General features: G+C 43.0%; 1 protein-coding gene across 1 annotated transcript in view; it reads left to right on the top strand.

The window, feature by feature from the left end:
* The window catches only part of LOC141127496 (inactive dipeptidyl peptidase 10-like), a 303,439-nt gene that overhangs the window by 189,583 nt on the left and 95,247 nt on the right, over nucleotides 1-18,609 (top strand). The window contains exons 10-11 of the mRNA XM_073614008.1: nucleotides 5,144-5,241; nucleotides 13,639-13,762. Coding sequence (XP_073470109.1) covers nucleotides 5,144-5,241; nucleotides 13,639-13,762 — 222 coding nt within the window. The remainder of the gene's footprint in view (nucleotides 1-5,143; nucleotides 5,242-13,638; nucleotides 13,763-18,609) is intronic.

Below are 18,609 nucleotides of genomic sequence, written 5' to 3'. Positions count from 1 at the left end.
CGTTCGTGTTTGTTACCGAAAAAGTCCTGCCGTGTGTATGCTTAATTAGTTTACAGCCAACGCCCCTTGTACAAAAATCCACGGGAAAGTTTGTACAAAGTCTGATTGTGTGTATGAGGCTCTAGAGATCAGAATGTAAAGGATCGGCTTGCAACTTTATACAGCAGAAGTCTATGCAAGTCGCAATGAAATCAGTAAAAAGGCCATCTTTAGAGTGTATGTATGTTGACAGAAAGTGACTGCAAAGAGGATGTGGGGGTTTAGAAACACAGATTAAGGCCCCATTCACATTAAGGGGAGCTTTCTGAGGACCCTAATATAAGTAGGGAGGCTTTCTTGGGACCCTGATGTAAGGGGAGGCTCTCTAGGGACCCTAATGTAAGGGGGGCTCTCTGGGGACCCTGATGTAAGGAGGGCTCCCTGGGGACCCTGATGTAAGGAGGGCTCCCTGGGGACCCTGATGTAAGGGGGGTTCTCTGGGGACCCTGATGTAGGGTGGGGCTTTCTGGGGACATTAATGTAAAGAAGGGGCCCTCTGAGGACACTAATGTAAGAGGGGGCTTTCTGGGGACCCTGATGTAAGGGAGACTCTTTGGGATCCCTAATGTAAGGGGGAGGCTCTCTGGGGACCCTGATTTAAGGGGAGGCTCTCTGGGGACCCCGATGTAAGGATGGGCTCTCTGGGGACCCTGATGTAAGGAGGGGCTCTCTGGAGACCCTGATGTAAGGAGGGGCTCTCTGGAGACCCAATGTTAGGAGGGCTCTCTGGGGACCCTGATGTAAGGAAAGGGGTCTCTGGGGACCCTGATGTAAGGAAAGGGGTCTCTGGGGACCCTGACGTAAGGAGGGGACTCTCTGGGGACCCTGATGTAGGGGGGCTCTCTGGGGACCCTGATGTAAGGGAGGCTCTCTGGGGACCCTAATGTAGGGGGGCTCTCTGGGAACCCTGATGTAAGTGGGGGATCCATGGGGACCCTGATGTAAGGAGGGAGGCTCTCTGGGGACCCTAATATAGGGGGAGGCTTTCTAAGGACCCTGATGTAAGGGGAGGCTCTCTGGGGACCCTGATGTAAGGGGAGGCTCTCTAGGGACCCTAATGTAGGGGGAGGCTCTCTGGGGACCCTTATGTAAGGGTAAGCTTTCTAGGGACCCTAATGTAGGGGGAGGCTTTCTGGGGACCCTGATGTAAGGAGGGGCTCCCTGGGAACCCTGACATAAGTGGGGCTCTCTGGGTACCCTGATGTAAGGGGGAATCCCTGGGGACCCTGATGCAAGGAGGGAGGCTCTCTGGGGACCCTAATATAGGGGGAGGCTCTCTAAGGACCCTGATGTAAGGGGGGTTCTCTGGGGACCCTGATGTAGGTGGTGGATCCCTGGGGACCCTGATGTAAGTGGAGGATCCACATTCAGAAATGTAACGATATTTATATATATATAAATATATATATATATATATATATATATATATATATATATATATATATATATATATATATACACATACACATATATATTATATACATGTGTATGCCCGCCAAAGTGTATGACTTTCCTTACTTAGCTGCTATGGGCTCTAGCCCGAGATCTTTTGTAGACCTAGCAACGCCCCTGGTGGGGGCCCTTCATGGTTCCTTGCACCGGGGCCCTGAAGATTCTAGTTACGCCTCTGGTGAATGCAGTAATTTATTTGTAATTATTTGTCCCATTAAGCATGGAAATACTTAGGCTGGGCATACATGGATTGAAATTTGGCCAATTTAGCAGGGACCAGACAAATTTTGATCCATTTATGGCCATTCCTATTAAAGAGGAGTTGATCTAGTGAACTGTCTGTATATTTTTGCTCAATCAGCATTTGCAGCTAATCAGTGTATTCTGGCAGCACAGGAGTCCCACTGCCAGAATACAATAGTGCAGCTGGGGAATTACCCCACCCACCTCAAATTTGTGGATAGAGAAGTCCAATTTGTTTTTGTTTTTTGATCAGCCAGCTTGCTGATCAAAAAATTGATCCATCTATGACCAGCTTTAGAAATAAATGCACAACATGACTAAGGCTGGCTATAAATGGATTGTTTTTTTCTTTAACAACCAGCTGTCTGATGGATTGGTGAATGGGGGAATCCTTCCTGCTGCGCTATTGTATTGTGCCATTGGGGCTCCTCCGCCACCAGCATACACTGATTAGCCCTGCAGCCAATTGACTGCAATTGCTGATCTAACATAAGACCCGGTTCACACACGGGCGGCACGACTTGCAGGTCGCCTCAGCGAGGCGACCTGCAAACGACTTCCGCGGCGACTTGCAAAACGACTTCTGTATAGAAGTCTATGCAAGTCGCCCCAAGTCGCCCCCAAAGTCGTACAGGAACCTTTTTCTAAGTCGGAGCGATTAGAACGGTTCCATTGTACAGAACGGGAGGCGACTTGTCAGGCGACTAGGTCGCCTGACAAGTCGTCCCTGTGTGAACCGAGTCTAAATATACAGACAGTCCCTTTTGGGAGGAGTCACTAGATCAACTCTTCTCGAACAGGAACAGCCATAGATGGATCAAAATTCTGATAGTCCCTTCTGAACTGTCCAAATTTCGATCCATGTATGGACAGCTTAAGACAAGTGCTGAGAGACATTTGGATTCCCAATTCTTTGGATTCCTTTGCATGCATTAAGACTAGGAAAAGTTTGGTACTCGCAGCAGACCCCTGTGAACAAAGGGATGCGGGACTGGCTCCCTTGCTACAGCAGGGATCTATTTGTCTTACATTTCCATGTGAAAATGTTGATTGTCTGGCTGTCTCTGGCTTCAGTACTTTAGGTCACTGCCTGGAACAATATCAGAAAAAAGATGAGGGAAGGAAAACGAATTCTTCAACAAGGAACCAGCAGGGTAGCAAAAAATATATATAATTTATTATAGAAAAATAATTCCACATATACACCAAACAAAAATCAAAAAAAGACAATAAGTGAACCTAATACCACCATTACAGATAAAATAGACAACGTTGTCTAAGAACAAAAACACACACAGATGGCCACCACAAACAATTACATACAATTACATACAACTGACTGGATAGACAAGAACCGTCTCATATAAAGTATTGGGAATTAATATTGAAAGCCAAGAAGTAACTGTATGCAGTCGTGGATGATGAAAATCCGCTATGCACGCTGCCGGTGCCAGACCTAGAGTGTAACTGAAAATGTTAGCCACGGGGATTGCTGATGATAGCACTTGCAGATACGTTCCCAGCCGTAGCTAAAAACATCCATCAGCAGTGGTATGAAAGATAATGCATGGGTACAGGGGGAAGTGTATGCCTGTATAGATGATGATGAGTAAACACAGCGTGTTGCTGGATCATGAAACGGGAGCACTGATATTGCTATATCACAAAAGATATTAAGTGGATACAGTCTCACCAGTCCATGGACATCAATGTGTAGCAGGCATACAGGACACTCCGATCCTCAGATCTTCTCACATCTGTGCAAGGCAACCGAATCCTCATTTAGTTAAGTGGGGGTAACTCATAGGTCTTTATGGCCGAATGCCAGTCAGGATAGTGAAAGTAGAAAGGAGGTATATAGCATACCGCCTAGATGCGGTGTTACTCCTCAAACTCCTCAAGCACTTCCTGGTTCCGTGCGGCAAGGCCTCAGCGGCTTCAACAGCTCAGCGAATCGGAAACCCAGGGCTGATGGGTGGGTCCGTGTGTGTGTTACGCTGGGCGTGATGGCGTCATGCTGACGCGTTTCATCCAACAGGGATTTCTTCAGAGCATGCGCCGTAGCCAATGTGGGCGGCTTATATAGCCGTCTCTATTCCAGACGTGAATACGTCAGTAATCAGTTGTCTAGGCTACGGGGCAACAAATAGACAGCCATTCAAACCATAAAACAACAATGATTATTATAAATAGAACAGGCCCGTCCGTGGGTGCAGAACCTCCCCAACCTAATAATACGCATAAAAGAGAAAGAAAAGAAAAATAATAAAAAAAAAAAAAAATAATAATAATAAATTTTAAATAATACTGAAAGCAATTAAAGAGAAATGAAATGGATATGGGAATCAAACATAAATAAAAAATTATTATCAAAATAAATAAAGATTAGAAATAAAAAATCTTGGGGTATCTACCTTAGCAACTAGGGTGTGAGAAATACTGACAAATTACACTCATTATTTAACCCACATGGGGACATACTGTCAAGGGTATATATCTACATTTTTTCCTTCTGACAAAGAATCCTGTCGAAATCACCCCTTCTGAGGGGAAGATTTAACCTGTAGATACCCTTGACAGTAAGTCCCGTGGGGTCCCCCCCATGGTGAGTAAGAAAATGCAGGGGGATGGGTCGTTCGTCATCCTTACTAAGGATGCTCTGGACGTGTTCACTGATTCTGATCCTGAGTTTCCTTTTTGTCTTTCCCACATATTTTTTGCCACACGGGCATGTGAGCATGTAGACTACCCGTGTGGTATTGCAGTTAATAAAATTATAAATTTTAAACTGTCTCTTACCATCAGAATCAGTGAACACGTCCGTACGCTCCACATACCTGCAGATAGTGCATCTACCGCACTTAAACATACCCCTCAGGGGTGGGAGTTGAGTGAGCCAGTTCTGACTGGGTGACCGTTGGTATTCGGAATGGATCAGATGGTCCCTGAGATTCCGAGAACGTCGGGCGGTGATAAGAGGGCGTTCACCCACTATCTCACCAAGAACAGGGGAGCCAGAGAGAATATGCCAGTGATTACCAAGAATGGTCCTGATCTGTTCCCATTGGGCACCATATTTGGTAATAATCCTGGGGGGCCCATATCTTTCTTTGGAAGTCATAGGTCTCCTTTTAACAAGGAGTTGCTGACGATCCGTCTGGAGAGCTCTTTTCTTAGCTGTTCTAATGGACGTATGGAAGTAACCCCTATCCCGGAATCTACCATATAAATCTCTGGCTGCCTGGAACAAGCATGCAAGAAAAGTAGTTAGAGAAAAGTCAAAACTCCTGGTTTGGCATAGCTTTTCTAGGTCAGCTTAAATTTAATAACCCTCATTAGGATTGTTTTGTGTGCTTGTTCTTGCATATGCTCATTAAAAGCATCAGATAAGAACTTTACTATTTTACAGGCCGGACAGCCCATTCCTGTAGTGAAAGTATACATTGTCAATCTTTATGGTCCATCACACACTGTGGAGATCCTTCGGCCCAACTCTTTTGATTACAGGTAAACCAGACCAGTACCTATATATCATTTATTTACATAAAATCGATATGGATGAATAATATGCTTATACACTCATTCTAAAGTGCATTTTTTTACCTGTGCCTGTTCTGCACATAGCGTGTATAACTGTGGCGTAAAATACCCAATCACATTGTACTGAAGTGACTTCATGCAATATATTTCAGTATGATGATGAAGAGTTGGCAAGATCATTCTATTATATTGATGTATGCATAGGCAAGGATGTTTATGTTCCCCACTGCTTCACTGAATTATAATATGCTTGACAGGAGGTACTTTTTTTCAGCTGAGCCGACTTTATCTTGAGCTCTGACAAAGTCATTTCTTAAGAGAGCTCTGAGGTTGCATTTTCTCTCTGCTATGTAGCTGTTTGTCATTTGCATGTGCAAATATATTACTGTTTGTTGTTCTAATATAAGTCATCACCTAGTTTATATTAGCTTGCTTTATAGGTGTTCCCGGCATTAAATTTTTCAGTTCGTGTTTCATTGTGAAGTATAATGTGAAAGTTTCTGTGCAGTTGCATTAACACCATTATTTATTTCCAGTATTTTGTAGCACTGATATTTTCTGCTTTTTTCAGTCCCTAGAACACTGTGGCCCAATCTGTGCCCTTTCACAGTTTTTGTTCATTCCTCTGGGCTCTGCAGACATTGGGGTTGATTTACTAAAGGCAAATAGACTGTGCACATTGAAAAGTACAGTTGCTGCAGAGCTTAGTAGGGGGACCTCTGCTGATTTCCATCATCCAATCATGTGCAAGCAAAAATGCTTTTTTTTTTTTTCCTTGCATTGGATTGGGTATTCTTTGCAAAGTGAAGCCTTACCTCATTTACTAAGCTCTGGAGCAATTGCCCTTATAGAGTGCAACTGCACTTTCCAAAGTGCACAGTCTATTTGCCTTAAGTAAATCAACCCCATTGCATCACGTCTGTGGTCCCTGACCATCTCTTGTATTATATCCACAGTCTCTGACCATCTCCTGTACCACGCCTGCAGCCTCTGATCATTTTTTATATCATGTCGGTAGCCTCTGACCATCTCTTGTGTCATATCTGTAGCCTCTGACCATCTCTTGTGTCATATCTGTAGTCTCTAACCATCTCTAGTGTTATATCCATAGTCTCTGACCATCTCTTCCATCCTGCCCACAGTCTGACCGTCTCCTGTAATATGTTAACAATCTCTGACCATCTCCTTTAGCATAACCATAGTCTTTGACTGTTGTGTGTCAGCTGTCTCTGACATTCAGTATTCACCAAGTTTTATGTGTGGCCCTTTGGTGATCTTGAGGGCCGCACTTGAGGTCCCCCCATATCAAGAAAGTTGACCACCACTGACAATTCACTCCATGCTCTGTCTCAGAAGAACCTGACCACAATCATGTACTGTGCACACACAATGAGGCTGGTTTACTAAAGGTGTAGGTTGCTGTTCAGTTAGCAAAGTAAATGTTAATTTTCATTTAATTAACGCTAGTGAATAAGATGAAGCTGTGTGCACTGTCAATATTCAATCATATGATGGCAAAAATATTTTTTTGTTCAATGTCCCTCACATGTTTGGGTACTCACAGGTTCACTCTATTGCCTAACATGTACTTCTGCTAGGTGACCCACATTTACTCCATCTGTAAATTATCCTAATTCTGTGTCCAGTTCTGAAAAAATCAATTTGAATTAAAAATATTCTTGGATTGTGGAATGAAACCAGAGTACTCACTGGAAACCTATAAACATTAAAAGAACATTCAGCCCGGGTTCACACCTATGCGAATTAGATGCGGCTTACACCGCATCTAATTCGCAGGACATTTTAAAATACATTCATATGAATGTATCTGGTTCACATATGTGCGTTGCATTCGCACTGCGCATTGCACAAAAAACGTGTGCGTTTTTTGGGCATTGCGGTGCGAACTACAAGCCTATTATCTCCTATGGGAACGCATCTGATTCGCAGATGCATTGCGTTCTGAACAAGGATTTTCTCTTTCTCCTCACTACACCTCCCCCTCTCCCCCCCCCCTCCCTCCCCCTCTCCCCCCCCCTCCCTCCCCCTCTCCCTGCTCTCTAATCCTGAGCAAAAACGCAATGAATCCGTTGAACAGGAGATTGTTATCTCCCCAGTGAAACCTGAGCTTCAATTCGCACCGCACATGTGTGAAACCAGGCTCAAAAATTCATCTAATAGTGACCCTGGTTGGTGAAGTAAAACAGTATTAAACCCAAAAATAAAAATAGCATATTTTGCAGCTTATCAATACATAGATGTGGTGGCTTAATTTATTTTATTTTTTTTAGACATTTTTTTTTCTTTCCTTTACCTTCTCTTGTAATTCAGCATGTCCGGTTCAATAGAAACCTGTCAACATACGGCCCGTGTGTCGGACGGTTTCTATTGAACTGCCCAATGCTGGCTGACATTCGACCCATGTGTACTAGGCTTTAGGGTGGCTCTTCTATGTATGGAGGAACAACAAAGACACCCTTAGATAGTAGCATTGTCTCATGAGGGTAATGTTAGACTAGTAGATTTAGATGGACTTTACATAAGTGACTAACAAATGAAAGCCCAACTCCAGTTAAAGCCCTGAAAGCAGTTACAGAAACTGTCTTTTTTTTCTTTTTCCATACACGAATAAAAGCTGACTATTGTAAGCACCCCTGTCAGTGACAAAAGGTCGCACCCCTGTCAGTGACAAAAGGTTTGTCGTAACCCTCTAATGGACACTTTTGCAGCTACAACCATTATCTTGTAATAACCACTGCTGAAATGCTGACTATGCTAAAAACTGTGATTATTAAAGTGTTTGTTACCCCCCCATATTTCATTTTCCTGACATGTGCCTGCTGTACCATGAAAAAATATCCTGGTCTCTTTGTATTGCTTCCTTTGTATGAAATCCCTGGTGATCATGCTAGTCCCTCTGCTGCCCAATTAAAAACTGACCACACTAAGCAAGAGAACACACATTGGTCAGTTCTCTAGCTGTGCTGGAAACTCAGTGTGCTCTCTTCCAATGATCAGACTTATCCTGGCATGTCCCCCCAGCCTTTCACTGGGAAGCTCAGTGTAGGGCTGTTTCTCCTCCCCCAACTCTTATGAACTGAAAACAGAGGGAATGTGATCACTTATAAAAAAAGACGAAAAAGGTATTTATAATGTTTTTATATGTATACACAAATGGTTTGCCTTTCATTTCTATTTTAAACTGAATGGGTTGTTTTACAGGGTGATCGTTTACAATCACTTTAAATGACACCAAAAGCACAGGGCTCAAGCCAGAAGGGAGTGTGCTTCTGTGGGAAGACAGGTGTGTGGCTCTGTCTGGAGACAGAGGTGCTCTACTCAAGAGACTGTATTCCATGTTGGATGGAAGTATTCAATATACATTGAACTGAGAGAGTTAGGGTGGCTAAACGAATCAGGGTGACTAAGATAAAGCCAGGACAACTAGAATTCAGGGGACAAAGCAATCTAAGTCTCAGAGGAATGAGAGAGCCTGGGTTGTCAGGTGAACCCCTATTGAGAGACCAAGAGTGAGCCTGTACAGTAGGGAGCTATGAGTAAAGACTGTGTGAGCCAGGAGAGAGTTCAGAGAGCCAGTAGAGCTGATGAGAATGTTGGAGAGTCAGTATACCGCTTCCTCCAGTCTGGACATAGATACCAGATATTATAGCTGCATAGTATACAAGACAAGCCGACAGATAGCTTGTACGAAACCAGAATGTTTTTTGAACAAACTCACACAGAATATATACCCCACAGAAGGACATCCCCCCCCCCCCTCCTGATCACATTGCCCTAACGATACAAACAGCACACTGGAATATAATTACCATAGCTAAAAAACAACCAACATATACTAGAAACATTAAGTTGATTAAACAACTAGCCACTCAGAGGTCTCATTCCAGGTCAGATTTGCCGGCATTGAGCTCACAAAGTACAATACACATTATTACAAGGATAAAAACATCCCCACAGTAGTTTGCTAGCAGACAATAGATGCGTTAAATAGCACAATTAACAATGGGTGAAAGACAGGTGGCTTGGGCGGATGAGATTACCATGTGCTATGAGTTTTCCAGTGTTGAGCAATCATGGCTGGTAATGTGCCATCTAGGCCTTTAACATGGATCCTGGGCCTAGGCTCCCAGAGTCTGTGTGTTCTGGGGAGACACAAACCCGATTTAGAAACAAAACCACTCCAAGAGTCCTCCAAGCTCCCACCTCCAAAAGAGTAGGGTTCCCTTGAAAGCCAGGGCCCAAAGTCAAAATTTTTTTTGGGGGTGTAAACAAAATGAAAAATACTGAACCCCCCATCAATTGCAGCCTCACTGTGTCCATTAAATGCAGCCATTGTGCCCATCAAATGCAGCCATTGTGCCCATCAAATGCAGCCACTGTGCCCATCAAATGCAGCCACTGTGCCCATCAAATGCAGCCATTGTACTCATCAAACGCAGCCCCTGTGCCCATCATATGCAGCCACTTGTGCCCATCATTTGCAGCCACTGTGCCCCATCATATGCAACCACTGTGCCCCATCATATGCAGCCAGTTGTGCCCAGTATATGTAGCCACTTGTGCCCGTCATATGCAGCCACTTGTGCCCGTCATATGCAGCCACTTGTGCCCATCATATGCAGCCACAGTGCCCCATCATATGCAGCCACTTGTGTCCATTATATGCAGCCACTTGTGCCCATCATATCATATGCAGCCACTTGTGCCCATCAAATACAGCCACTTGCGCCCATCATATGCAGCCACTTGTGCCCATCATATGCAGCCATTTGTGCCCGTTAAATGCAGCCACTTGTGCCCAGTATATGCAGCCACTTGTGCCAATAAAATGCAGCCACTTGTGCCCATCAAATGAAGCAACTTGTGCCCATCATATGCAGCCACTTGTGCCAATTAAATGCAGCCACTTGTGCCCATCATATGCAGCCACTTGTGCCCATCATATGCAGCCGCTTGTGCCCATCATATGTAGCCGCTTGTGCCCGTCATATGCAGCCACTTGTGCCCATCATATGCAGCCATTTGTGCCCGTCAAATACAGACACTTGTGCCCGTCAAATGCAGCCACTCATGCCCATCATATGCAGCCACTTGTGCCCAGTATATGCAGCCACTTGTGCCCATCAAATGCAGCCAGGCGCGTCCCCCAGCTCAGCTGTCACTTCACTAACCCCTCCCGCAGCTGATCCGGCGGCACTTACCACTCATGTGGCGGGGCTCTGCTCTTCTCCTGGCGGCTCTCCTCCTCGGCGGGAAGCGGCTGCTCTCCTCCTTCAGCGGGAAGCGACGGCTGCAGCTCCTGTGTCCGCTCAGCTCCTCAGGCTTCCTCTGCCATGTCTCCTCTTCCTCCAAAGCGTTAGGCATCCAATAGGATTGCCTAATGCTTTGGCCAATCGGGAGACAGGTCTCACTGACCTGCCTGCTGATTGGCAGGGAGGAACATTAGTGTGAAATCAGCGAAAATTCATTCGATATGCCACACAGCTGGGTGGGATCAGGACGCAGTGCTCTGCGCCCAGAGCCCACCCTATCTTGAAGCGTATTAGAGCCTCTGGTTCTAATCACGTGCTTCAAAATACACACCCCCGCCTATCCCTGCCATGGTATTTCATGTGTCCGGGACCGGGCACCCACCTCCAAAAGAGTAGTGTTCCCTTGAAAGCCAGGGCCCATAGTCAGTAGGCAAGAGGCTAGCCTGCAGTCCCCTTCAAAAGCTTCTGTCCTGGGTGAGTCTGTCACAGAGTCTTTTCCACATTTTCACAACACTTACTGTGAAGAAGCCTTTCTGTATGTGGAGGTTAATCTGTTTTCCTCCAGATGTAAAGAGTCCCCCCTTGTCCTCTGTAATGACCTGAAAGTGAATACCTCTACACCAAGTTCACTATATGGACCACTTATGCATTTATACATGTTGATTATAAATTCAGGTTAGCTAATCTTTCTTCATAGCTGAGCTCCTCCATGCTTCTTCTCAGTTTGGTTGCCCTTCTTCACTTTCTCCAGTTCTCCGATACCCTTTTTGTGAACTGGTGCCCAAAACTGCTCTGCATATTCCATATGAGGTCTTACCAATGATTTGTACAGGGAGAAAATTATGTCTTTCTCTTTCTGCGGTCCATACCTCTTTTAATACAAGAAAGGATTTTGCTAGCTTTATAAACTGCAGCTTCGCATCACTTGCTATTATAAAGCCTATAATCTACCAGAACACCCAAATCCTTCTCTGCCATTGACTCCCATAGCTGTTCTCCCTCTAGAATGTACGGTGCGTGCATGTTCTTAGCCCCCAAGCATATAACTTTAAATTTATCAATATTAAACTTAATTTACCGCATAGTTACCTAATTAAACAGTGCAAGCTGGAGACATCTTGTAACAGCATAGCATGGCGTCATATGCAAACACTGAAATAGTACTTTTAATCCCAGACTCTTTATAATTTATAAATATATTAAAAAGCAAGAGTCCCAACACTGAACCTCAGGGTACACCACTAATAACCTCAGACTATTCAGAGTATAAATCATTAATCACTACCCTCTGAATACGTCCAAGTTTTTGCTTATATCTTTATAAAAAGAAATCGGATTTGTTTGACAACTTCAGCTTTTCATGATTCCATATGGTCTGTTGCTTAAAATATTATTTTCTAGCAAAAATTATTCTATGGGATCTTCTTTTAAACTCTCATGTATCTTCCCAACTATAAATGTGAAGCTAACTGGACTGTGGTTACTTGGTAAAGACTTTGACCTCATTTTAAATATAGGCACCACATTGGCCTTATGCCAATCCAGTGGTACCATGTCAGTCTTTAAAGAGTCTTTGAAAATTAGAAACAATGGCTTAGATATAACAGAGCTCAACTCTTTGAGGACCCTAGGTTGATTGTCATGTACCTGGTTGGAGGCCAAAGAGCTAAGAGGGCTTCCCTTGCGGTTGAGTGCAGAGCACCCCTGAAGGTGGAGACAGGAGGTGCTGCACCCAAAAAAGCACAGGTTGCCAGCTGTCGTAGCCTAAGCCCCGGTTCACACAGGGGCGGCACGACTTGCAGGTCGCCCCACTGAGGCGACCTGCACACGACTGCCACGGCGACTTGCAAAACGACTTCTGTATAGAAGTCTATGCAAGTCGCCCCAAGTCGCCCCCAAAGTAGTACAGGAACCTTTTTCTAAGTCAGAGCAACTTGCGTTGCTCCTATTAGAACGGTTCCATTGTACAGAATGGGAGGCGACTTGACAGGCGGCTAGGTCGCCTGACAAGTCGCCCCTGTGTGAACCGGCACTGAAGAGCTGAGATGATGATCAGGGCTGGAAAGAGCAGGATAGACTGCAGGGCAGGAGTTGCAGGTGGGTCTGGACAGCAGGGCAAGCCAAAAGCAGTCAGGAGCCAGGATGAGGGTCATGCACAGTAGATCAGTCAGGAACAGAGGTAGGTTGCAGGGTCAGGAACGAGCTGAGGTCATGGACAGATAATCAGGCAGCAGCAAAGTCAGTAAAACAAGCCAAGATCAGAGCCAGGAGTGGAGACAAGACAGGTCCAAAGGCAAGCCTAGTCGGTAACAGGAAAACCAATAACAGCATACACATAAGCACAGGAACACAGGGGGGTTGATGATCATCTAGCAACCAGTGAGTAGGTCTGCCATCCTTATAAAAGACAACAGCCACCAGTATCTATCGCGCCCTGTGTGCGCCACTGCAGGAGTGCACAGTGTGGCCATGCTGGTTATTGGCGAAAGTGGCAGTTCTTCTCTGGTTTGTCCCCTGCCTGTGATGTGTATAACTGTCGTAAATGTTTTTTTAAAGTGTACAGGGTGACACTTCATGTGACTGCACAGCAGCATGGTGCATTGTGCTTACTGTGTGGCAACATGTAGGGCCATCCAGTGAGGTGCGATCATGTGCAACATGCCTGCATTTTATTGCGCCTCACTGCACCACCGCTTCAGGCTGCATTGTAGTCTAAGCTTGAAGGTGTTTGGTGGTTGCTTGGAAAACATTTCTATATAATGGCAAGTACAAATAAAGTGGCTTTTAAAGAGGATTTACAGTTTAAAATGTTTTTACTATATTGCACATTGCCCAATAAAAGCCTATGTGTCACCTCCCTGAACTCACAGTAGTTGTCTCCATGGCCACTAAAATGTGTGTATGTTTATGTTTATTTTAGCACAAAACTATTTTTATACCATGGAATTTTTCCAGTATCATGCGATGATTACACAGCAGTTGTAAGTTTATGCTGAAAAAATAAATAAGCAGAAGTGGTAAAGTGGAGTACAGCTCAGTTACAGTTCTAAATTGTACTCACTTCTTGATGAGTCTTGTCTCTTTCCTGTAGGGAATATTACATCACTCTGGTCAGCTGGGTGACAAACATTCAGCTGGCTGTGCAATGGTTGAATCGTTCTCAGAACTTATCAGTCCTCACCATTTGCGATGCGATCATTGGGACCTGTGTAGAGGTCAGTGTTCTGTCATACAATCATTTGCATTATTAGTTACCATTTCATGAAATGCTGTACATCGACCTGACAAGTATTCAGACAATTAAAAAATGTAAAAAAAAAAAACAATTTATGCTGGAGTCGTCATTAATCAATGTTATACTGTACACTATATTACTAAAAGTATTGGGACTCCTGCCTTTACATGCACATGAACTTTAATGGCATCCCAGTCTTGGTCCGTAGGGTTCAAAATTTGAGTTGGCCCACCCTTTGCAGCTATTACAGCTTCAACTCTTCTAGGAAGGCTGTCCACAAGGTTTAGGAGTGTGTCTATGGGAATGTTTGACCATTCTTCCAGAATTGCATTTGTGAGGTCAGGCACTGATGTGGATGAGAAGGTCTGGCTCGCAGTCTAGGCTCTAATTCATCCCAAAGGTGTTCTATCGGGTTGAGGGCAGGACTCTGTGCAGGCCAGTCAACTTCCACCACCCCAAACACGCTCATCCATGTCTTCATGAACCTTGCTTTGTGCACTGGTCCAAATCCTTTGGTGGAGGGGGATTATGGAGTGGGGTTGTTTTTCAGGGGTTGGGCTTGGCCCCTTAATTCCAGTGAAGGGAACTCTTAAGGCATCAGAATACTAAGACATTTTGGACAATTTCATGCTCCCAACTTTGTGGGAATAGTTTGGGAAGAGTTGAAGCTGCTATAGCTGCAAAGGGTGGGCCAACTCAAATTTTGAACCCTACGGACCAAGACTGGGATGCCAGTAAAGTTCATGCCCCTTTCTGTTCCAACAAGACTGTGCACCAGTGCACAAAGCAAGGTCCATAAAGACATGGATGAAGTTTGGGGTGTAGGAACTTGACTAGCCTGCACAGAGTCCTGACTTCAATCTGATAAAACACCTTTGGGATCAATAAGAGTGGAGACTGCAAGCCAGGCCTTCTCGTTCACATCAGTGCCTGACCTCACAAATGCGCTTCTGGAAGAATGGTCAAACATTCCCACAGACACACTCCTAAACCTTGTGGACAGCCTTCCTAGAAGAGTTGAAGCTGTTAGACCCCTTTCACACCGAGTCCCCCATAGCGTCAGTGGTAAAACGCCGCTATTTTGGCCGCTAGCGGGGCGCTTTTACCCCCCGCTAGCGCACAAGAAAGGGTTAAAATCGCCCGCAATGCGCCGCAATAGCGGCGTTTTGCTGGCGGTATCGCAGCACTGCCCCATTGATTTCAATGGGGAGCAGCAGTGGAGGAGCGGTAAACACACCGATCCTTCTCCGCTCCAAAGAAGCTGCTGGCAGGACTTTTCCTGACGTCCTGCCAGCGCACCGCTCCAGTGTGAAAGTCCTCGGGCTTTCACACTGGAGACAATGGAGCAGCTGTTTGAGGGCGGATGGCAGGCGCTATTTTTAACGCTATAGCACCTGCAAAACACCCTCGGTGTGAAAGGGGTCTTATAGCTGCAAAGGGTGGGCCAACTCAATATTGAACCCAACGGACTAAGACTGGGATGCCATTAAAGTTCAAGTGTGTAAAGGCAGGCGTCACGATACTTCTGGTAATATAGTTTATGTGAATTTTTACATAGCATTACTACTGAAGAAGTCAGAACTTTGAGGTCATAAGAAGCCCAAGATGCTAGTTGTCAAATGAAAATCTAATGGCAAGTTCTGTATATAATTTATCAGAATGAAATAAAAATGGTTCCGTGATAAGCCTAGACTTTTTTTAGGAGTCTATTTTAAGTATTGTTATTTAAAATTCAGGCTGTAGCTTTTGCCTAATCAAGGATGTATTAGGATTGGAGATCCTGATGAAAACCACACCAGTGGCTGCTTACTAAAAATTAGATTTTGCCACAAAGTTGCCAATTTTCCTAAAATGTCACTGCAAACTCAGTTTATTCTCTTTACAATCAGTTGTCATTGAAGCCTAGATGGCGAGACCAAATTTATTAGCATTGGCATGTGTCAGCTAATTTAGTATAATAGCTCTATGACTACTTGCCTACCTAAATAATTTTTCTGTGTTTTTTAAGTACACGTGGCATGCTGTTTTAATACACACCTTGCTCATGTTTTTTTGTAAGCTGAGAACTGGATTTAAATGTTTTTTTCCCTTATTTTATAAATAACAGGTTTAACATTATTATAGTTTTTTTTAAATCTATTTATTCATTTTTAGACACTAAACTGCAATGTGACAGCTGCCACCTACTGGCTTCATCAAAAATTGAAAGGAAACAAGATGGACTTTTAAGGTGTCAACACAATACAACAATTAAAAAATATACATAATTATTGTTACAGCATCCATAAAATCACTTAAATAAAAACATGAACACATAAAATGTATGCATATAGAACCTTCCTTAATGCCTCCCATCGAGTAAATGACGCCAACCTATATCAAAATTACACTATATTCGATTCACAAAACGTAATGATAGGTAGATGTCTTCCATTGGTAGGCAATTCCTCAACATGTTTCATGGGAACACACCACTTCTTCAGGAGGTGAGGAGGGCTGCAAGAATGAAAAATTAAACAAAGTACAAAATAATTGCTACACTTGCTTCTTATATTTATGTGAAACAAAAATCAACAAATAACTCACCAAATCAGAGAAGTCAAATACCAAGCTAAGGAAGGCATAATTGTCTGGTCAAAGGCATGCGTTGTTATAACCTGGGGGCAGGTGTGAGAATAAAACAAGGTGGCTAGCAACTACACTGTTATGTAACCAAAATTTAAAAAATGATGACAAAATAAAAAAAGGAAAAAAATATATATATATAAACCACACACCTAGTGGACTGGGTAGGCTCGTCAAAATATTACCCCAGAATTTTTTTTCCTTATGAAAACAGTTTTTTTACCATCTTAATCTGGTGTAATATTTTGACAAGCCTGGACTGGGTAGACTCGTTAAAATGTTACACCAGATTAAGATGGTAAAAAAAAATGTTTTCACAAAGTTTCCAAGTGTCACAGCTTCCTAAAATAAAAATAAAAAAATTGGTGTAATATTTTGACAAGCCTACTTAGTCCACTAGGTGTGTGGTTTATATATTTTTTTTGCTTTTTTATTTGCTCATCATTTTTTTTATTTTGGTTACATAACAGTGTAGTTGCTAGCCGCCTTGTTTTATTCCCACACCTGCCCCCAGAGTATACGACTGCATGCCTTTGACCAGACAATTGTGCCTTCCCTTGCTTGGTGTTTGACTTCTCTGACTTGGTGAGTTATTTGTTGATTAGTGTTTCACATAAATATGAGAAGTGTAGCATTTATTTTTTTACTGTTAAAAACATTTTCATTCTTGCAGCCCTCCTCACATCCTGAAGAAACAGGGTGTTCCTGCGAAACATGTTGGGGAATGTAAGAATTGCCCACCCATGGAAGACACCTACCTATCATTAAGTTTTGTAAATCGAATATAGTGTAATTTTTATATGGGTTGGTGTCATTTACTCTATGGGAGCCTTGGGAGGCATTAAGGGAGGTTTTATATGTATACATTGTATGTGTTCATGTTTTTGTGATTTTATGGATGTTGTAACAATAACAATTTATATATTTTTAATTGGTGTATTGTGTTGGCACCTTAGTCCATCTTGGTTTTTTTTTTTTTCAATTTTTGATGACACCATTAGGATGTTGGTGCCTCTAGCAGTCCTGTATTTATTATACTCCTACACCTACTGTAATCAGCTGTGCCCATGCTTCTCTCTTTGCAAGACACAAGATCAGCTGACAGGTTTGCTTGTTAACAAACCCATGGGATTATTATGATAGGTGTCATAGTGATCATATAATAGCAAACCACATTGATTGGTTCTTAATTGTGAGTGTAATTCATCTGCTATTAGTAAAAGTTGAATAATGATCTTGGCAAAAGAACAGTAGCTAAGAACATTAATCTACTGATTGAGAGCCATTTGGTTCTAACTGCTATTGAATAACACAGCCTAATTATAATAATACAATTATACATTTCATTGAGTTGGATGATGATATTACATACATTTTCAAATCAGTATCAGCCCAATCCCATTGAGAAGCCTTGTGACCACAGACATATCACATGCTTTAAACCCATGAATTAGTGGTCAGATGGCATGTGTCACATATCCATCAGAGTCTGACTAACAGAGCAGTAGTTGTTTAAATAGTAATTTAGAATTCAAATCTTGTCTGATGCTGGTTAAAATAATTCTACCTCTTATGCACTAACACAGATGACTTAATAAATATACATATTAGTAATTACAAAGTTTTGGAAGCAAGTCAGAAGATGAATGTCACGCTGTTGTTGAATGAATGGATATCTGTGTCTAGTTAAAATATGTGATTACTAAAAAGCATTTTACCAGCAGATTACTAATAAAGATTAGTCAATCTAATCTCTGCACTGCTGCATACACATCCCTTGTGTTACTAACATATTCAAACTTGTAAAAAATAACCAGGGTGTATAATAAAACACTGTAACTTTGATGGATTGAAACTGTAGTTGGTTTAGACCAGTCTTCCCGTATTTCTCAAAGCTGTGCTCAGGTCAATCGAACAAGCAGCTAAATTACATTGTACAGACACATATAACTTTTTATATGCATATATTGGATTGCCTGCAAAATGTGTACTTCAGTTGGCCATGAGAATAGTTTGGGAAACATTTGCATAGGTTGTATAAGCATGCATGCACTGTGTGCAGATTAAAAGATTGTGGTGTGTGTGCCACAATTTTCTTTTCTGGAAACATATCAATGTTCAACAGAGAGATGCTATTAAAAGTGTTTTCCCCCTTAAGTTTCAAAATATGGGAAGAATAAAGTTATTGCACAGAATACAAAT

This window comes from Aquarana catesbeiana, linkage group LG02 (assembly GCF_042186555.1).
Source record: "Aquarana catesbeiana isolate 2022-GZ linkage group LG02, ASM4218655v1, whole genome shotgun sequence".
Classification (NCBI taxonomy): domain Eukaryota; kingdom Metazoa; phylum Chordata; class Amphibia; order Anura; family Ranidae; genus Aquarana; species Aquarana catesbeiana.
The sequence above is the reverse complement of the archived record's forward strand: the minus strand, read 5'-3'. Positions and strand labels throughout refer to the sequence as shown.